The sequence below is a fragment of the Festucalex cinctus genome, chromosome 13, assembly GCF_051991245.1.
Source record: "Festucalex cinctus isolate MCC-2025b chromosome 13, RoL_Fcin_1.0, whole genome shotgun sequence".
In the NCBI taxonomy this organism is placed as follows: domain Eukaryota; kingdom Metazoa; phylum Chordata; class Actinopteri; order Syngnathiformes; family Syngnathidae; genus Festucalex; species Festucalex cinctus.
Window position 1 is genome coordinate 10,049,555 of NC_135423.1, and position 18,956 is coordinate 10,068,510.

The 18,956-nt window shown below is 44.0% G+C and overlaps 3 protein-coding genes and 1 long non-coding RNA gene across 11 annotated transcripts; 1 reads left to right on the forward strand and 3 right to left on the reverse strand.

Moving 5' to 3' along the window:
- Window positions 1-137: 137 nt before the first annotated feature.
- Window positions 138-11,788, reverse strand: mmp23bb (matrix metallopeptidase 23bb). Its single transcript, XM_077541268.1, has 11 exons — window positions 11,010-11,788; window positions 10,390-10,487; window positions 10,177-10,310; window positions 9,927-10,094; window positions 8,732-8,896; window positions 8,553-8,663; window positions 8,368-8,491; window positions 6,814-7,052; window positions 2,938-3,086; window positions 1,655-1,797; window positions 138-382 (listed from the first exon to the last, which is right to left on the reverse strand). Exons 1-8 carry the CDS (start codon window positions 11,052-11,054, stop codon window positions 6,869-6,871), a joined length of 1,029 nt encoding a protein of 342 aa, XP_077397394.1. The 5' UTR covers window positions 11,055-11,788; the 3' UTR covers window positions 138-382; window positions 1,655-1,797; window positions 2,938-3,086; window positions 6,814-6,868.
- serp1 (stress-associated endoplasmic reticulum protein 1) lies at window positions 288-3,189 on the forward strand. The gene is made up of 3 exons (XM_077541279.1): window positions 288-540; window positions 1,672-1,744; window positions 2,828-3,189. The coding sequence occupies exons 1-3, from the start codon at window positions 457-459 to the stop codon at window positions 2,866-2,868; spliced, it is 198 nt and encodes a 65-aa protein (XP_077397405.1). The 5' UTR covers window positions 288-456; the 3' UTR covers window positions 2,869-3,189.
- A 467-nt stretch (window positions 11,789-12,255) lies between the features above and the next one.
- LOC144033385 (uncharacterized) lies at window positions 12,256-14,344 on the reverse strand. Its single transcript, XR_013287963.1, has 2 exons — window positions 14,241-14,344; window positions 12,256-13,400 (listed from the first exon to the last, which is right to left on the reverse strand). It is a non-coding gene; the product is annotated as an uncharacterized LOC144033385 (long non-coding RNA).
- Window positions 14,345-14,781: 437 nt separating this feature from the next.
- On the reverse strand, window positions 14,782-18,848 carry dvl3b (dishevelled segment polarity protein 3b). Of its 8 annotated transcripts, none has more exons than XM_077541272.1 (11): window positions 18,259-18,847; window positions 18,043-18,091; window positions 17,707-17,771; window positions 17,555-17,624; window positions 16,512-16,648; window positions 16,220-16,296; window positions 16,088-16,155; window positions 15,924-16,004; window positions 15,728-15,856; window positions 15,497-15,661; window positions 14,782-15,425 (listed from the first exon to the last, which is right to left on the reverse strand). In XM_077541272.1, exons 2-11 carry the CDS (start codon window positions 18,053-18,055, stop codon window positions 15,352-15,354), a joined length of 879 nt encoding a protein of 292 aa, XP_077397398.1. In that variant the 5' UTR covers window positions 18,056-18,091; window positions 18,259-18,847; the 3' UTR covers window positions 14,782-15,351. The 8 variants fall into 8 exon arrangements, with proteins under 8 accessions (XP_077397398.1, XP_077397397.1, XP_077397396.1 ...); XM_077541271.1 differs by having other exon boundaries at window positions 18,211-18,847; XM_077541270.1 differs by having other exon boundaries at window positions 17,707-17,777; window positions 18,259-18,846.
- Between the last annotated feature and the right edge of the window lie 108 nt (window positions 18,849-18,956).

An 18,956-nucleotide genomic window follows, 5' to 3' on the forward strand; every position in this document is an offset into this window, starting at 1 on the left:
AGTAGTAATAAATGAAATTTACTTCATTTTCAGACGTTTTTATTTAACAATGCGAGCAATGAGACTTCCACTTCCGGTTTAAAAATAAAAGTAAGAGGAATAACTTGCAACGTGTAAAATAAATGACGCACTGAAAATATATTTTTACGTTCAGCAATGAATTTAATTCAAATAAAATTCGAATAAAAATCAACATGAACTTTTATCCTAATAAAACCAGAATACAACATGAGTTCTTATTTTAAAATGTTTCTTTCGGAAGTGAGGGTGGACACGTCCAACTTGATAGCGGAAGTGGTGACGAGTGGGCGCGGCTTGGTCTTTTTGAGTACGTCGACAGGCGAAAGTCTTTCCTACTTTGAAGACGGACCACCTCAGCGAACTGTTGGGAAGCAACGAGCAACTAATAAATAAGTAAACTCGTCAAACAACCAGCAGCGACATTTGAACGGCAAAATGGTTGCAAAGCAGAGGATCAGGATGGCCAACGAGAAACACAGCAAGAACATCACACTGAGAGGAAACGTGGCCAAGTCCACGGTGAGTCCAAAATCACGCAACACAACACGTCACAGTCAAACCGCGATCACTCTCTATTTTGTGTACATGAGAAGAGAAACAATACTATTAAAGTTGACTGTCCAAGTCCAAAAGTAGCCCCTGAACTGCAGTTGTAAAGTAATACTTATTGAAATGTTTTTTTTTTGTTTTTTTTGTTTTTTTAATCGCCACCTCTTTATTGAATATCAGTACATTACCACCAACGTAAATCGATGACTATCCTAACATCTGTCAGAAAATCATCATAATGACTCATAAAGTAAAAGCTAAGCTATCTGCTTCCATGGAGGGCGACAGAACTGAGAATATTTCCTTTTTATTTTGTGAGACGGAAATCTAGACGATTTGGAGAATTTGGAGTAGAGATGCAACAATTAATTGATTAACCAACTGATAATCGAAACTGAAATTAATTATCTATTTGATAATCTAAATTAAAATATTTTTAATGGATTAAATCTATGCTTAAAATCATTGCTACTTGTAGCCATAAACTAAATAAGTTAGTTATAAAGAAAGCATAATTATCAAAGTATTGTTAACTTAATAATTAATTAAAAAACCTCTTTAATGTTTCCCTCTGGCGTATGTTGAACACGTGCTAAATTAACTCATAATAAAAATACACCTTTAGGAAATAAAAGTAAAGGTCAGAAAAAGAAATGCTGAAGGGCAGATACATTTAAAGTCAATTCATGGTAGAATATTTTTAGCATCAAATTATTCCATTGATGAATTGAATAATCTGATACAAATTAATTCTGCATTAAAGTATATTACACCCCTTACTCTTTATTAACCAGTTGTTTTTTTTTGTATTGTTAAGTGATGAAATGACTAAACAACAATGAATCAAAATGACAGCAGAGGAATTGACATTAACACATGTAGACTTGACAAAATAGCAATCATGGGCATATGTTTATCCTCTGCAAAAACAAATATTTTTGCATCTTATTGAGTCAGAGTAGCGGTCTATCATTTGTCTGACTTGATGTACGTGAGTATGTACTTGCTGACTGTTGGTCGGGAATGTGAGGTTGAGGAGTAATGTGGCGGTTGTCATGACAACGCAATTGTCACTAATGCTCACGGTTTTTGTTGTTTCAGAGGAATCTGACGGATGACAAAGGCGTCGGACCCTGGCTGCTCGCGCTCTTCCTCTTCGTCGTTTGTGGATCAGGTAGCTTAGCTTTGCTTCCTTCAGCCTGCACTTCACGGTGCTCGTCGCAGTTCCTGGAACAAAAGACATCCAATCAGATGAGTTTAGATGCTAAAAGTCATTTGGTTAAGATTATAATTTTGCAAATGTGAAAAGATTGTTCATGTGTGACATTAAAAACAGGCGCAAATTTCATGTGAGCTCTCAAAACCGAAGAACTTTAGGCAAGCCGACTGTTTCTAAAGAGACTGTGGCAACAAAGTTGCCAGAAAACATTTGGAAGCCACTTTGATGCAAAATAAAAGTGGATTAGTTCAATTTACGGCCGCTACTTTGTTGGTCGGTCGGCTGGCTCCATTTGACCACGTCAGAGATGTTGCATGTTTTTGGCTTAAGGATTACGTGACAATACAGTGCTGCTTGATGGAAAGGTGAATAAATTATTTCATGGAAACAGCAGGGTGTGCCGGCCGACGTGCAGAAACGATTCAATTGTCTATCGAGGAGGAACTCTGCCAGCAAAAAGACATTTTGCGTGCGCCGCGCCTCCCCGCCCATCTGTTCCGTGTTTCAACATTCCCACAACACCGCAATCAAGATTCTGATATTGTTACACAAACAAGTAGTCAGGTCATATTACAACATGTTCTCTATGGAAATATTAGAGCGCTTGGCACCTTTTATGACCGCTAGCACTTCCACTTGACCGCCTGCAAGGGGCAGCAGTGAGGAAGAATTGACAAGATTGAAATAAATACTCAACACAAATTCGCTCATATATCGTACACAAGACGGCAGATTTGACAAAAACTGCCGACTGTGTAGCAGGCATTTTTTTTTTCTTCTTTTTTTGTGGCCCAATGAAAATATTGGCGAGTACCCAGCCATGTGGGTGGGCCTTTGTTTTAGATTCAGACATTGGCCTGACCCAAAAAGTCAAACTGAGCCGTGTCAACGCAACTTGACAAGTAAACAACTGAAAACGTGCCCAGAGACGATTAAACATCTTAAGATGGTTTGAAAGCACTTTTGGGAGCAACTTGAAATGTTTGGAACACTTTTGAGAGAGTTCAAATGTATGGAAATCATTTTGTGTGTGTGCAGCTATCTTCCAGATCATTCAGAGCATCAGGATGGGCATGTAACGACGACATCATCAACACGCGGCCGACTATGTCATCTGTGGCCGCGACGCAACCCTACCCCCGACCCACCGAAACATTCCTGAACTTTGACCTGCGATCATTCCTGAGTGGACCCGCCGCGCACACGCATCCACACGTGCGCGCTTGTTTGCTGAACGTGCCGCCATAGACGACCTTCTCACTGTTGTTGACCGAAGCCTCGCCCCCACTGACGATACCTGGTTGGACAGACAGAGGGGGCGGGGTCAAAGTGTACCTGAACACCAAAAGAAGAAAGGGAGTGTATGAGCGAGAAAGAATAAAGTTTGAGTTCAACGCCAAGCGTGTGCTGCCTTTCAAATGTGATTTTGACGTGATCCAGTCAAATAAATTGACATACATTGAAAACAAAAAAAATTACCTCTCCAGACTGCCAAACGAAAATCTCAACTCATTTAAATGCACTACAGTAAATGTATTTGAACTGAATTACAAAGTAAGATTGAAAAAACAAACATTTGAATTATTAACTCTGTTTCATAATACCACTAAAAAAAAACACACGAATAAGTACCCCAAACTAAGTGAGCACAGGACAAGAGCCACAAAGAAGTCTGCAGGTTTGCAGCATTCTATACTCAGCCTGTTTTACTGCCGCTTCTCGCACCTCCCCGCCTGGCTTGGAGACGACGACTGAATTTGATGCCGCTGTTACGGTTTCATTCCCGACTGACTGGGACAAGATCTGAGGTGGGCCACCTCCCCAGGCGTTATGGAGAATTCTACATTGACAGATAGAGCCGGGTTTTGAGAAGGACCCACATTGAGCCACTCATTAATTAAACATTTTTTAAATCATGTTTGTTTCTTTCCATTATTTTAGAAAACTTATTTAAATGTTTTGAAAGTTTGCTAAATGTAATTTTTGTAAGCTACTTTTGTTTTCTCTTGTGTTCATTGATGCTTGTAGGTGTGTAAAGCACACTGAGTTGCCTTGTGTATGAAATGTGTTATAGAAATAAACTTAACTTGCCTCATCTTCCTTAGCATTACATAGCAACACACATTTTGCCCAAAAGGTATCCACTGCAGCCTGCTCATCCTGAAGGGTGTTTGTGATCTGTGTGGCTCAAGCTTTCTTTGGCCCTGTGAAGCTGTTTGTAATTGAGACTCAATTCTGAATACATTTGACTTGACTGCTTGGAGATGGTATGACTGCTGAAGAAGTCAACCTTTTGTTTCCCTTGAAAAACAATCTCCGTCCCACTTCCAGCCGGAAAAAAAAATGTCAGTGCAAACAGCGCTAAAGATGGAAGTTTCGAATTAAAATGTTTCAGATAGTTGGCGTTACAGGATAAGGCATCTTGTGCTTTCTACCAGTAGAGGGTGCTAACAAATAACTCATTTTTAGTTAGTTTGTCCCAAATAATGAGATGCCAAGAATGACTCACTAGGAAAGGAACGTGAAACTTACCTTCTTAACTTTCCAATGAGGATTTCACAGCCAATCATCCTTTTTCTTCTTCTTAGTTTGCCAGCCGTTTGTGATTTTAGTCGTGTTAAAATGGTACACGTTCGAACCCAAATCAGTCTTCTTCGGGGGCGTACTTTAGAAAGGCAACATTTTGCGCGGCTCAATAGCGCCAACTACAGTACAGGAGAGACGTATCAGTCAATCTGCGTCACTAATTTTCAAAATCGGCCAACGACTACTAGTACTACTACTAATAATAATAATAATAATAATAAGAAGAAAATGTCTTCGTATTCAAGAGAAATCTCAAAGTGCTGTTGCAGTGGCAAGTTTAAATACCTCACTTCTAGATGTACTCAAATACTGCATAAAAAATCCCTAAATACTCACAGATCTCCTGAAATTGACTATGAGATTGACCTTGATGTGGAAGAAAACGACACTCATCCATCAGGATGAAGTTATCAGATGAATGAGACATAGCCTACGTGTTTTGGACAAATGTGCTGTCCTCAAATACAATGGAAATAAAATGCATTTTTCATTGATTTTTGTTTTCTCCGGGAGGGCAAGTATATATTTTTTGTTTTCTGTCAACCATTTCCTGTAGGTGAGGCATTCCACCAGGGGTCAGCCACCTTTGGTTGGCATGAGAGTTACTTCCTGGCTACTGGTTGATGCAAAAGAGCACCCACTTTCACCTCCACTTCCAAAACCCATTTGCTCATCATGCAGGCACTTTGCTTCCACTCTTCTTTGTCAGTGTTTTCATTTTCAGATGACCACTTCTACAACATCCCTATAAAATCACAATGTGCCGGGAAGCTAGAACAGGTCCGCGGGCTACCCATGTGGTCTTTGCAGGCCACCTGGTGCCCACAGGTTAGTCAGCCTTGCTTTACACCATTCACGGAAGACACGTTTGACATTTTGGGCTTAAATGTGGCTTTTATTCAACTCAAACGCTTGTCAACTAAAAAAAAAAATAACAAAGGAGGTGAGTGGCTACAAAAAGACGGCCGCCACGGTAACCAACATCCGCTATCCAGATGACGATTATTATTCACGGCTGTCGTTGATCATTGTGTGCACTTGTCAGTCATTTCTAATGAAAGTTTCTCGGGCAGCCCAGTTGCTTTTCCTGGCAACCGGCTGTTTCCACGGTAACCAAATGTTTGCCACCTGACCGCCAAGACAAGAAAAGATGTCAACCATCTGACATGAGCTTGCTAAGAGTCAAGTTCAAAGGGCGCCACGTTAGCGCAGCTTGCATGCTAACGACATGTCGTCCACCACTGAGCTTGAATGAAAACATCAACTTCAAATTAATGATTCTTGAGTGGTTTGATCACTCTCAGTGATTATTAATGACATGAAAAAGAAGCAAAAGGAAACTTCCTTGCATAGCGTCTTGGCTAGCAGGGTCATTTGTTGTCATTTGTCAAAAAGATTGAAATCGTTTTTGTACATTTCGGTCTCTCTTGGAGAAATAGAACATCTTTGTATGGTGTGAGCTCAAGGAAGGAGGGCAACTTTCGAGGTCAGGGGTTAGACCCCCCACACCACCACTACCAAAATAAGTTTCCTACAGAAAAGGATACATAGCAGCCACAAAATTCTGCAATGAAAATTCAGTTTCTTTTCCTGTACTCAAACTTTTGACAAGTAGCATCCAAAAAAAAAAAGAATATGCCCAATCTGAAGACTGTCAGCTTTACTCGACTACAGTTCATGTTTGACAATAATAATTGTAAAAACAATAATTGTCAGAGACTTAAGACAACAAATATCAAAACCTATATCAACAAAAAGAAAATGGTCATATTGTATGGAAAAACATGAGTAATTATTCAGAATGAATTCAAAAAGCAAATTTACTGCATAAAGTCAAAACGCTGAAAGGGAAAATTGAAGATTTTTAGTTGAAAATTGTACCTGAGTAACAATTCAAATGAGGAAATCCAAGTCACTAGAAAGCAAAAACTGTTTGTCAATGACCGCTCATTTAACAGCGCCATCCTTGTGGATTTATTTGTTACCTAAATACTCTTTCGTGTACTCAAAATACACCCAAGAGTTACCCAACTGCTATTGAATCTACTGAAAAAAGAAACACATAAAGTAATTTGTGTAATCCTAGATGCACTCAATTATTTCCTAATTGTAGACAATAGACAAATGCTTCTTCAGTTACTTATATACGACAGATGCACTGTGTAAAATTTAGCAAAGTACTCACACTTAAATGCACTGAAAAACTCCCTAAAAATAATCTAAATACTGCTCAAGTATTTCTTAATTGTAACCTAATTACACATGGATGTAGTCCAATGCTTCTTAAAAGTTACCTACTCTTAAATTTACTGAAATACGCCTTAAAAGTAATTTAAATACATGTACTCAAATACTTCTTAAGTTAAGAGTAACCTAAATCTACAGATATACTCCCTAAACGTTACCCAAGTACTCGTCGATATACTCAGAGCACTGACATCATCATCGTCGTCGTGGTCGTCATGGCGATGTGGCATTTTTGCGGGTGCAGGGTCAGCTGTCCGGGTTCCGCAGTCGCACGCTCCAGGAGTCGGCGGCGAGGGCGCGGCCGCGGCGATGGAGGCGGCAGGTGTACACGCCCTCGTTGAACTCGTTGGCCACGATGCGGAGGTCGCGACCTTTCAGCGCGATGTGTCCCGGGACGGACGCCGCGATGCGCTCGCCGTCTTTGTACCAGCTGAGGACACAAACGCACGTATGCTTGTCGTCACGGTAACCAGCCTTTCCAGCTGCTTCCATTTGCGAAAAAAATCAAAAATCGTGATCGTCACGCCACTTAGCAAAAGCAACGCACAAAAATTCAAGATGGACCTTCTGGTGTCTCGAGCGTGTGACTGACCATTCTGCCAGTTAACAAATGAACAAAATCATTTTTTGAAACAAAATAAATCAATCTTCATGCAAATCTTTGACGTGCTAATTTCCTATGGCACATTATGAGTGGGCCTCTATCCTGCCTGTTTTTGAGGTCTCCCTCCACGCAGGTGATTCCAATAATCAGCTCATCAGAAACCTAATCCCGATCATTTCAATCAGGTGTGTTGGAGAGGGCAACATGGAAGTTTCGTTCCTCAAAAAAAAACAAAAAACTTGTACAGACAGAAACGTTTCAACATGCGAGTGACACTGAGGACGCTTAATGGGTGTAATGTATATGCCAAGTCTGGAGTGGCGCTGTCGCGCAGCCACAGGGAGCTAACGGAAAGCAGAGAAGAAGAATCAGCGAAAAAGATGAACCACTGATCTGAATAACCCATAGGGCAAGCCTTTTGATGCCGCCATATTACTCCTCCCAAGAAACGTAAAATAAATTATATGTTTAATGTTTACAGGAGGAAACTTGAATAGTTTTTTTTATTAAAGAATTATAACTATAATTCAACAAAAGAAGACTCTGCCAAATATAATATTAGGGTCTAGCAACTGAGTGATAAAAGAAAAAGGGGGTCTTCAAAGTAGTTTATACAGTAGTCTGCTTGTGAGATGGGAAGAGTAAGATGGCCGCACAGGCGTATATGGACTATCCGCTATCCAGTGATGTATACAGATCAGTGAGACGAACACAGGAGAAGTGATAATGCCGGGAGATTCAAGAACAACAACATCACGCAAAATATTTTGCTGTAAACGCATAAACAAACTGCGGAGGTTGCGCAAAACGACGACGACACAGCTATCCGCCATTGTTGTTGACAGACTGGCGGTTCGTTCATGTGAAAATTACATCATCACTGGAGTAGTATCCCGCATATTGTGTCCACATTGGAACACACGTCATATGTTTTGAAATATTTCCATTCTGGAGCCCGGTTCCAAAAGTGATCGGTTTCAAGCTCCGAAACGGCGCCACCGTGTGGACAACTCTTGTGCGGATACATTGAAACAGGTTTTCGTGTGGATCTTTTTGTGTGGTTGCCCAGATGACAAAACGATGAACGCAAGTGGCTTTTTTCGAACAAGATTTACGTTGGGTGGCGTGCGGGCCAGCTGACCTGACTTTGGGTGACGATGGCGGGTTCTTGGTGCCGCAGCGGAAGCCCACCACTTTCCCGCGCGAGACCACCTTCACCCTGACGTTGGTGGGCGGCGTCGGCGGGGCGACGGCCTCCGGGGGCTCTGAAAGGGGGCGGCGGACGTCAATATGTGTGGGCCGTCGGGAGAGCGGGGCCAGACTCACCCGAGCACAGATGGCAGCGGCGCGGGCAGGTCTTCATCATCAGGCGCTTGCGACGCTCACACAGACCCGCTGCCGCCCAACGCGGGCACGCCCGCTTCTTGTCCACGCAGCCTGCAGGCGGCACAAATCCAAAATACGAATACGGACAGGAATGATGCGGGGGGGCCGGCGGGCCTGACCGTAGAGCGCCCGGATGGCCCGCACGTCGTCGCGGCCGACGTCCCTCTGGCCCGTGCTGGTGGCGTTTGGGTGCATGAGGGCGCGCGGGTCGGCCGAGTGCCACAGGCCCAGCGCGTGGCCGATCTCGTGCGCCGCCACCTGGACCAGGTCGTTGAGCCACACGCCTGAGCGCACACACAAACAAACTAGGGATGTGCCAAAAAAAAAAAAAAAATGGATTCTCATAAGAATCACGATTCTCATTTAGTACAATTCAGAGTCAATTTTAAATGTCCTAAAATCGATTTTATTTAAATAATTTTATACTGTCTTAGCCTTGTTTGTGTTTTGGGAACGCTGTTCATGTTGTACCCGATTTGACCACTTAGGGGCAGTGTGGTTCCGTGCATTCTGATACACAGTTAAATTGTAGCCACATTACAGAGTAGAAGGAAAAACTCACGATCATGTTATGCCAATAAAAGTTGATTTTTTTACTGCGTAGGAAGACCATATACGGGTGAGTAATGTTAAGATGCTTCTCAGTATACATTCCTGAAGCGATTTGTATGAATAGCTGTTCTTTTGAGGGATAAAAGTGGCGCAAATAGCGCTCTAATTAGCGTTAGCAAGTTATGCTGCATTTGAGGCTGGTCGGAAGTCAGATATATCAGAGTTGTTTTTTCACAGTTCCGACCTGAAAGGCAAAAGTAAACAACCAAAATGGCGGATAGCGGTAAATTGTTTTTTTTATTTTGGTCCTCAAATCTCATTGTTTTTATCTTATTCCATAATTCAACTCAACTCAACTTTATTTATAAAGCACTTTAAGAACAGGCATTGCTGTATACAAAGTGCTGTACATAAACATAAATATCGGTTTTGCAGTAAAGAAAAAGGTAACAAAACAAGAACAAAGCAAGCATTTTGAAGCGTGTATACAAGTTTTTTTTTTGTTTTTTTTTACAGGTAAATACATTTTACATCAGTAAATTAATAAGAAGTAGGCGAGTGAATAAATAAATAAATAAATAAATGCATAAATAAGTAGACTGGGCGTTCCCGTACACACTTCCTGGTTTGAACTCGGAAACTTCCAACTTCCGACCATCCTCGAATGCAGCATTAGACTGGAGTAGAACGAATCGCAGACCCAAAAAATCGGAATCGGATCGAATCGTGAGACAGTCAAAGATCCCCACCCTTATCAGTTACCTCGCCTCCAGCTGAACCTTGACCTCCCGACGATCCAGAACTCGTGCTTGTCGAAGTGGATGTCGCCGCGCGGTGGGAGGAAGGCGTGGGCCAGCTCGCCATTGACACCGTCGAAACACGGATGGAGAGGCGAGAGGCCGCAGTCCGAGTGGTTCCACGCGTAGAAGCCTTGCGCACGCATGCACGCACAGACACACAGCGTCAGCTTGACGGCGGCGCCCACGTCCGCCAACGTGCCGGCCGCCGGTACCGATGGTGATGTCGGCTTGGGGCTGTCGCACTTCGGTGAAGCTGAGCGGCGACACGTCGCTCCACTTGGAGAAGGCCAAGCTGAGCGCCTCCCTGGTGGCGTCCGCGCTCAGCGTGTCGGGAAACGACTCCAACCTGACGTGCGCAGTTTCACACACGGTGTGATAACATGTTTGTACGTGTAATGTTAGCTTAGCACGCCGGCTGACGTCACCTGTACGTGATGTTCGTGTGCGTCCACTTGTATCCGAGCGGGTTGATGGCGTAGCGCTTGCTAATGTGGTGGCTCGTGCTGGCGGCAGCGCCAAACACCTGCAACAGCGCCAGCGTCATTTCGTCCGCTGGCCACCAGAGGGCGCCAACATGCACGTGCACCGCAATTAGTGAAGGCAGCAGAGATACAATGACATGCTTGCGTCAAGAAAAACTTTTCAATCAAATAATTACTCAAGTTACTAAAATATCCATGGAAACTTTTTTCTGCCAGGTCTAATTCATTAATTCAATCGTTGTCATGCGTTTACAACTGAAGTAACAACTTTGTTTTCGAAATATATCCAGTAAGATGCTGTTAAAACGTCATTGAGACAACTAAAACAAAATAGTCAATAAAGTACAAAGTACACTGGAAAAAGTACTCAGGTACAGTAACATATTTATATTTGTTACTTCCCATCTCTGCAAGTCAATACCCCGAGAGGGTAGTCACGCACACACTTATACACATTCAATAATAAACACACACAAATTCACGAACCCACTTGTTCACACACACACACGTGAAGTGATTTCATGACAGACGCTCCAACGAAAACCGTGAAAACGTGGACTGACCTGTGACGTCACCATCAGCGTCACGAGGAGCGACGGGACCTCCATAATGTCACACAGTCAGACACGTGACGCGCAGCGGTCAATCAGTCCGAGATGGGCTTCCCGCGCGTGTGACAGCGAAGCAAAGTTGAGAGGCGCCGGGAGGATCTCTTGCAAGCGGGTGGGTGCGGCAGGGGGCGTGGTCAGGTCAGGTGAGACCCCGCCCCCTGACTTAACTCTTGACACTTCATTCCTTCTTTCAAACGGGGCCGAAACTCATCAAGCAAGCGTGCAGGCCGCTGGTCACGTGGCTTGCGGTCGCTATGACGTCATCGCCAGCGTGCTTCTCGTTGAGTTTGGACGTCACAAGAGCGGAGGTACAAATCCCAAATTGCTTTGCTGCGAAAAGTGGCGAGCCCATTCGGAAAGAGTCTTTCCGTTTTCTGCTTGCAAATAAAGCGAGGCCAAATTTGGCGCCAAAAGAACAAAAGTGCAAAGACGTCAAAGTTCCACCTGACGTACAGCGAAATGGACCCCCGCGTAATCGCGGTTCGGCACGCGCGGAGTCAGACATCTGGCCCAAACCGGCTTTTGGTGGAAAATTGAATGAATTTGGGCTGTTCAAAAAAGAACCCCGGGCGTCAATGTACGCAGATTTTGACGATTGGAAGGCCGGCAAATCTCTGTCGGTTGCCGTGCGTTCTCAGTTGCATGACCGATCCCAAAAGGCTCCCAGGTCGTCTCAAACTCAACTGAAGCTGCTGACAGACATTTCGCAAGTTGAAGTGTGCCTGAAACTTGTCAAGATTATCCGCGCCCACACTTTGACGAGCTTGTCTAAAGTGCTCGTCAGTGCGCCCTCCGGTGGACTACATGAGCAATGGCAGTTGTTTTGATTGCCAAATTGAAGTCAATGGCTTTGTTCTTTCCCTACGGCCGGATTGGACCCCTGTGACGGGACAGAACCGGCCCCAGTTTTACCCCCCCCCCCCCCCCCCCCCCGAAAAAATAAATAAATAAAATTATAATAATAATAAATAAAGGAACCCCAGGCGTTCTGGGAATCAGTCAATTCAGATGCACTAACTAATTTTCACGTCATTCCGTTAACACTCAAACTTTTGTTCTAAGCAATTCAAAAAAGCTATTGATTTCAATTTTTAAGATAAGAGATACATACTCAATATTCATGGCAGGTCAAAGCAAATGAATATCAGCAAAAAGGTTTGGTCACACTTGTATGGGGGGGAATAAAATCACAAACAAGTTGAAGTTTTAAAATTTTATTCAATGCAACATAAAATGGCGGCGGCGGTAGCCCACTGAAATCCAGTCAAAACAAAAACAGTTACATATCAAGCGTGCCAGTTGCACAATTTCCACGTCGGGATTTCCATCCAAGTCCTCACACATTCTCGTCCTGATACAAAAACTGAAAAGACAACACACAATATTTTCTGAACCTTCACAAGCTTCTTCTGCTGTTGTTTGAATGCAAAATGGCTGCCACAACACACATGCCTCTGGTGCATTGCAACAACTACACACATGCAGCCAGAGGGATTCTTGGAAAAAAAAGAAGAAGAAAAAACAGCATTTCTGAAATGTGTCAGAAACATTTTCACAAGGCAAACAACAAAGAAAGAGTGGACGCAAAATGGGACAACGCTCGAAAGACATTTTCAAATTCAAAGTCGATGACAACATTTTCATCACTGTTAATAACGGAATTAATTTTCAAATGAAATTAAGTGGCTGAAATTTTCAACCACTGGAAACGCATCTTGTTAATTGTGACTTGGGAACAGTTAAGCTTCACACGGTGAATGACAGCCAGCAGGAGGAGGAAACAGACCTCCCCCAGTGTCGCCTGGCTGGCAGCAACTTTCAATCAGTTGAAGGATGAACATTTAATGACCACACACACACACACACACACGTGTGAAAGGCAGCATATGTCCGGTTGCCACGGAGACCAGGAGGCGGTTGCAAGTGAGGTCATCGTGCATGTCTGTTACTTTTCTCACCAGACTGAGCGAGCCGACCTGCTTCACTTTGACCTCCTCGCTCGCTGGCATTGGACACCAACCTTGATGAGGTGGCAAAACACCCATCACAAAAAGATGCAAGAAAGAGGATGGTCTGCTTGTCACACCACAGAAGAAGAAAAACAAACACAAAAAGAGGCCGATGTCGCCTTCTGCGCCATTTTTTCTTTAGGTTTCGATTTTCTCATCCAGCTCACAAAAATCAAAACCTAAAAAAACCACAGAGCAGCGGCGTGGTAGTCGTCAAGGCAACCCAGCGCGGCGTCTTCATCCACATCTGTGACATCGTCCTGGAGACCGACAGGAAGGCGGCCTGCTTGCTTCCTGATGGACGTTCAACATGGCTGCCCAGCTAGCAAGCATGCTAACACCAAGAAAAAACACAAAAGGCACAATGTAAAAGTTGACATGTTGACTCATCTAGCTCGACAATCCATTTTCAAACATTTGCTTTTACTTTGGGGGGAAAAAAAAAACCTTCAACATTTTCTACAAACCAAATGAGCAAGTGAAAGGTTATCAATTTGTTTGTTTCATCCAATTCTATGGGAAATTAAAAAAAAAACTTATGAGGAGATGAATGGATTATTATCGCAATGTTTAGTTGCTGGCTGCCCTCATAGTACCTCCAATTTATTTGTGACGGAATTGATTCTCCGATTCATCCCAATTCCAATAGAAGGTATCTTCAGTTCTAGATATCATCTTAAAAAAACATGAATGAAATTGTGAAGTTTGCGTTTGGTAACTATCAGATGAACGTATCTGGGATGGGAAAGCACATAGACGAACCACATCAACTGTTTGCAAGCTTTGATTGAATAAATGTATATGTTGAACTTGACATTATTGTTTGTTGTCTATGTATTTGTTGTCATTCGTGCAGCCGGGTCCGCATCGCGCATGAGTTGCTCTTTCTTTCCTATATCAGTAAAACCAACATGACGTCATTTATTCCTCCACGTGTCGTTTCAACTGACAATTCCCGATGTAGCGAATGAAAGATAAAGGTGAACTCGTCTAATGTCTTTATCGAACGCCTCACTTGCTAGCTATCCCGTGACGTCACCGCCGCAGCCTTGCAGTAAGATGCGCGCGCGTCGGGCTTGCGGACGACGGGAACGAGCTCGCACGTTGACGACTACGATTAAGAAAAACAATTAAAAGAACATGTAAAGAGATGAAAATGTTAGTTTGTTCTTACGCTGTGTGGACTCTTCCCGCCAACCGTGACGAGCGCACCGGGCGCCATCGTCTCCTCCTCCCTCACTCAAGATGGCGGCCGATAGGCAGCTGAGCGCCCATTTCCGGTCAGAGAGCGAGCCGCTGGCTCCCCCTGCTGCACTGAAGGACAAATTCCAGCTTTGCCAGGAGGGAAAACCATCCCCCAATTTAATTGCAACTCGTTTCTATCCAAATTTAACTTCATAATGCTCTCTCGAAAAGATCAATAAACTATTTTTATATTGTCATTTTGTCTATGTGCAAAAAAAAAAAAGACTTCTGTCCTATCGCCTAATTATTTTGGACTGAGATTTCTGTTTGATTGTGCAATACTTGTAATGAGGGGCCCAGGCCAAGCACCAAAGCCACCTCAAGGGCTGCCCAACAATTAAATACTCCCAAAAAGTTTCATACTCAGTACTGTAAATGAATTGAGGAAGTCTCACACATCACATTATTCATAATGATCTGTTTGCAATGGATAATACGTTTTAGTCTGCTTATTTGATACATGGATCCCGTTACATGTACAGTTTTGTATTATTTTTATTATAATCAAACATGACCAAAAAAAAAAAAACAGACAAGGACAAGCTGAAAGTCGACCAGACCAGTAGAAGAGTTTCACACATGGTGTAATAACACAAAAAATGAAGCAGAGATAAAGTGATGGCGTATGAGAAGGCTGACACACAATTTGCATGCACGAGGTGCTCTTAAAAAAAAAAAAAAAAAAAAAAATATCACATTGGAACGCGTCAACATTCAGTGCAAATCATCTCAAATCAATGAAATGCTTCTGTGTAAATGTAAGCAACTTTTTCAGGTGGCCGCACTTAATCAAAAACAACAAAAACAAAAAGGAACAAAAGCTGCTCCATACAGAAAATTCACAGTGTGCGTTCAAGAATACAAATGGACAAAATAAACAACAAAAACAGAAAAACAGGAAGGTGCCATTAAGGAATTTTGCTACTGAAACCATAAATAATCTGCCGTTACATGGTTGAACCTTGAGGTCAGGCTGCTCTCAAAAGTCAGACTGGTCCCTGTGGTCACAGAGGTCCCTGTCAGCAGACTGATGGCATCGGTCAGGATAGTTGGCCGAAGAGGTGGTCCACTCCGCCCTCGTCACGGCAGCCCATCAGCGCCATTTCGCCAAGGTCTGTGAGAGAGGACGAATGAGCGGCGCCTCCCGGCGGTGGCGAACGGGAGCGCAGTCGACCGGTTACTCACCTCCGACCACGTAGTATCGCTTCGCTGAGAAGCGTTTGTGTGTGCGGGCGTTGACGGCGTGTCGGATGAATCCGCGCTCCAGCAGCTCGGCGGCGTAACGGCGAGCGTCGGCGCGCTTGGCAGCGCCCGCCACGTTCCGACGCAGCCAGCCGACCGCGTCGCCGCCTGAGTGAGCGACAAACACCGTTGGTCATATGACCGCGACGCAAACTCGGGTCACGTGCGTCATACCCGTAAAGGCGTCGGGGATGACCACCTTGAGCCACATCCGGTCGCGAACCGCCACGCCCGAGCCGGCCCTCGTCATCGCCGTGACTACCGTCGCCATGTCGCTGTCCACGCTCAGATGTTCGTCGTCACCTGAACGCGCACGTCAAGCGATGGACATGATGTTGCTTCTCCGGAGTGTCACGAGGGGGCGTGTTACCGTAAGGTGGGAGGAGCTTTCCCGTCACAGCCGCCGTGTGGGACACCCAGGAGGCGGGGTCAATCGGACGCACCGGCTCGCCTGTAGGACGACGTGCGCGTCAATCAAAATGCAACTGGCCAACAACGATTGGGCTTTTTTTGTGTGCGCTTGTCTCCACTCACCTCTCGGCAAGGTGAAACCACCGTCGGGAGGTGGCTCCCAAAACCGCAACAACATTAGCGACAGCGGACTGGATGCACACACGTAGCTAAGACAGATGCTAAAATAAGATGCTAGGAGGAGCTGACACTCACCCAGGCGTCCGCACGGCGTCTCTGAGGACCTGCACGGCCAGCGAGCTGCTCGCCTTCTCCAGGCTCACCTCGTTCACCTGTCGATGACATCATCAGCTTTGTCTTCATCATCACCATCAGGTGATGTCATCGTGCGCGCTAATGCTAAATTAGCTGCAGCAACAAGTACGTCCGTACAAGTTAGCCATTTGTGGTGATGTGGTAGGCCTGTTCTTTGAAAATCAGTATTATTGTGAAACTTAGTATGTAGTCGGGTGGGATGAAGCGTGTGACGCGGCGGTTATGGCTTCACCTGTATCAAGATGTCGCCGGTGCGTACGCGACCGTCGGCTGCCACGGCGCCATCCTCCATGATGGATCCAACGTACACGCCAGCACCTTTGTCCTGACTTTCACCAACCACGCTCATGCCCAGAAACTCACACTTCTCTGCACACATACACACCCTACAATCAGTATCACAAATGACAAGTTTTGGAATTGTCATTTGATTTGGTGACGTTTCATGGCAAGTTTCTCTTTTTTTTTTTTTTTTTTTTTTTAATAAATGCTTTCATTTTAGTTGAGTTTATTTTTTTTAATGCAAGTGCAAGATTAAAAAAAACAAAAAAACAAAACCATCACGTATTGCGAAATCAAAAGTCAACAAAATGATTTTAAAACCAAGCATGTTCATTAAATGTGATTTGTACTGTAGGAGAGAGATCGAAAGTGCCGACGAATCCTGCTTGTCAACTTGGATGTGTGTGAAGTGAAGAAACGTTCACAACTTCAATTCTATCCTGCCGAGTTAGGCAACAAAAGCAGACGAGCAAGACAAGTTTGTCCCCGACGAGTGACATCATCTGCTGGCGCGTTTTATGGGCTGTTGAAAGATGACGTCACTTGGAGGCCACACGGACGTTCAAGGACTACAACTCCCAGAACAATTAACTTGCAAGTGATGAAAACGTTTCTAATCAAGCCCAAAGGTTCAACATCACCAAAGATGAAAAGCAAGGACATTTTCAACATAATTATACTTTTGTAAATGTAGTTTTAAGTTCATTTTCATTCTAACTTCTTAAAGGCAGGGTCTTCCGTTTTCACTCAGGAAAATGCACTATATAAATACAGGATGTATACCCATGAACTCCTCAAATCTTCATCTCTGGGCTTCTGTTAATGTGTGGTGGTGATTTTTTTCCATTTACCCCCACGTGACTTAACTGCGACCTGACACGTGAAATTGAGCGACTGGTGCGACTTTCCAACAAGTATAAGGCCAACGCAAGAGCGACACCCCGCCGTCGTTCTCCCGCAGAAGTATAACGAGACCTTCACTCGCTCACTCACCCATGTCCAAAGTGACGCTCAGCACGTTGATTGACGTTGACGAGTCACTCACGCTGCTGACCGTCTCGCACTGACACGCGCACACACACGATCGCCACGTCAGTCGTCACGTTCATGACATCCATCAATCAATATTTGACAAGTTTACATACAGCATGTGGCCTCTCCATCCCCCGTGAATGCCGATGTCGTTGCCGCGGCGACCAGTCCTCCTCCTCTACTCCTTGCGCGCACACACACAAAAAACATGATTGGCAACCACAACATGCTGAGCAAGTCATTTTGAGTCATTTTGTTTCATTTTGAGACAAAAACATGCACAGTGACATACACAATTGCATAAAATATACGTGGGATATCTGATACCACTTTTCTAGACTGATACCAAGTATCAATACTACTAGCACTTGTTGATAAAAAAAAATGCCCCCCCCCCCAAAAAACAAAAAACAAAAACAAAACTGTAAACAGATTTTATCACATTTTACCTTCAAACTGCATCAACAATTTGCATCTCTTCTTATTTTCAGTTCCGGACTGTAAAATAGCCACAAGACACTCATATCGATACCTAGACACCGATACCTGCTATCTAAAACATGCACTCATCTAAACTGATGCAAAATTACAGACATCAAATTTCCACACAAACATACCCTCGAGTGATACACGCATACGCAGGCAGATGTGTAGACGTGACGCACCTGGCAAAGGTGCAAGCGGACATCCAATCGGTCCAACGCGCATCAAAGCACAACATTTGTGACGGCTGCAGCCGCTTTCATACTCACTACTGCCGTGTGTTTCATGCGGGGGGACAATAGCGCCGTGGTCACCTGACCAACGGCGGCCAATGGGAGTGCAGCGGGCCGAATGCCTGTGAAGAGATTTATTAGAGCGGAAGATGCGGTCGCTTGGTCCGAGTGCCTACAGGCGGGCGGATGTGACATTGCAACTCGGTCAAAAGGACCACAAGACAGGAACAAGATGCAAAAGTGTTTTTTAATCTTTTTTTTTTTTTTTTTGCACAAAATCAAGTTTGGACTTCACCGATGCTCGGCGAGCATGTCGTCGACAACGGCTTCACGGAAGCCATTGCCAGGAGGATGACGGGATGATGCCTGCACTTAAAGGGATACTTTACTTATTTAGCCCATTATAACAATAAAAAGTTAATATTTTGCCAATAATAAATTTGATATTTTCATTACTTTTCATGTACAATTAATACCTTTAAAAACACATTTTGCAACTTGCTGTCGACTGAAAATGACATCACAAGGGCTCAGGTAACCAATCCCAGCTCAGCTTGTCAATGTCACAGGACCAAACCTAGAAAACAGGTGAGCTGTGATTGGTTACCTGAGCCCTTGTGATGTCATTTTCAGTCGACAGCAAGTTG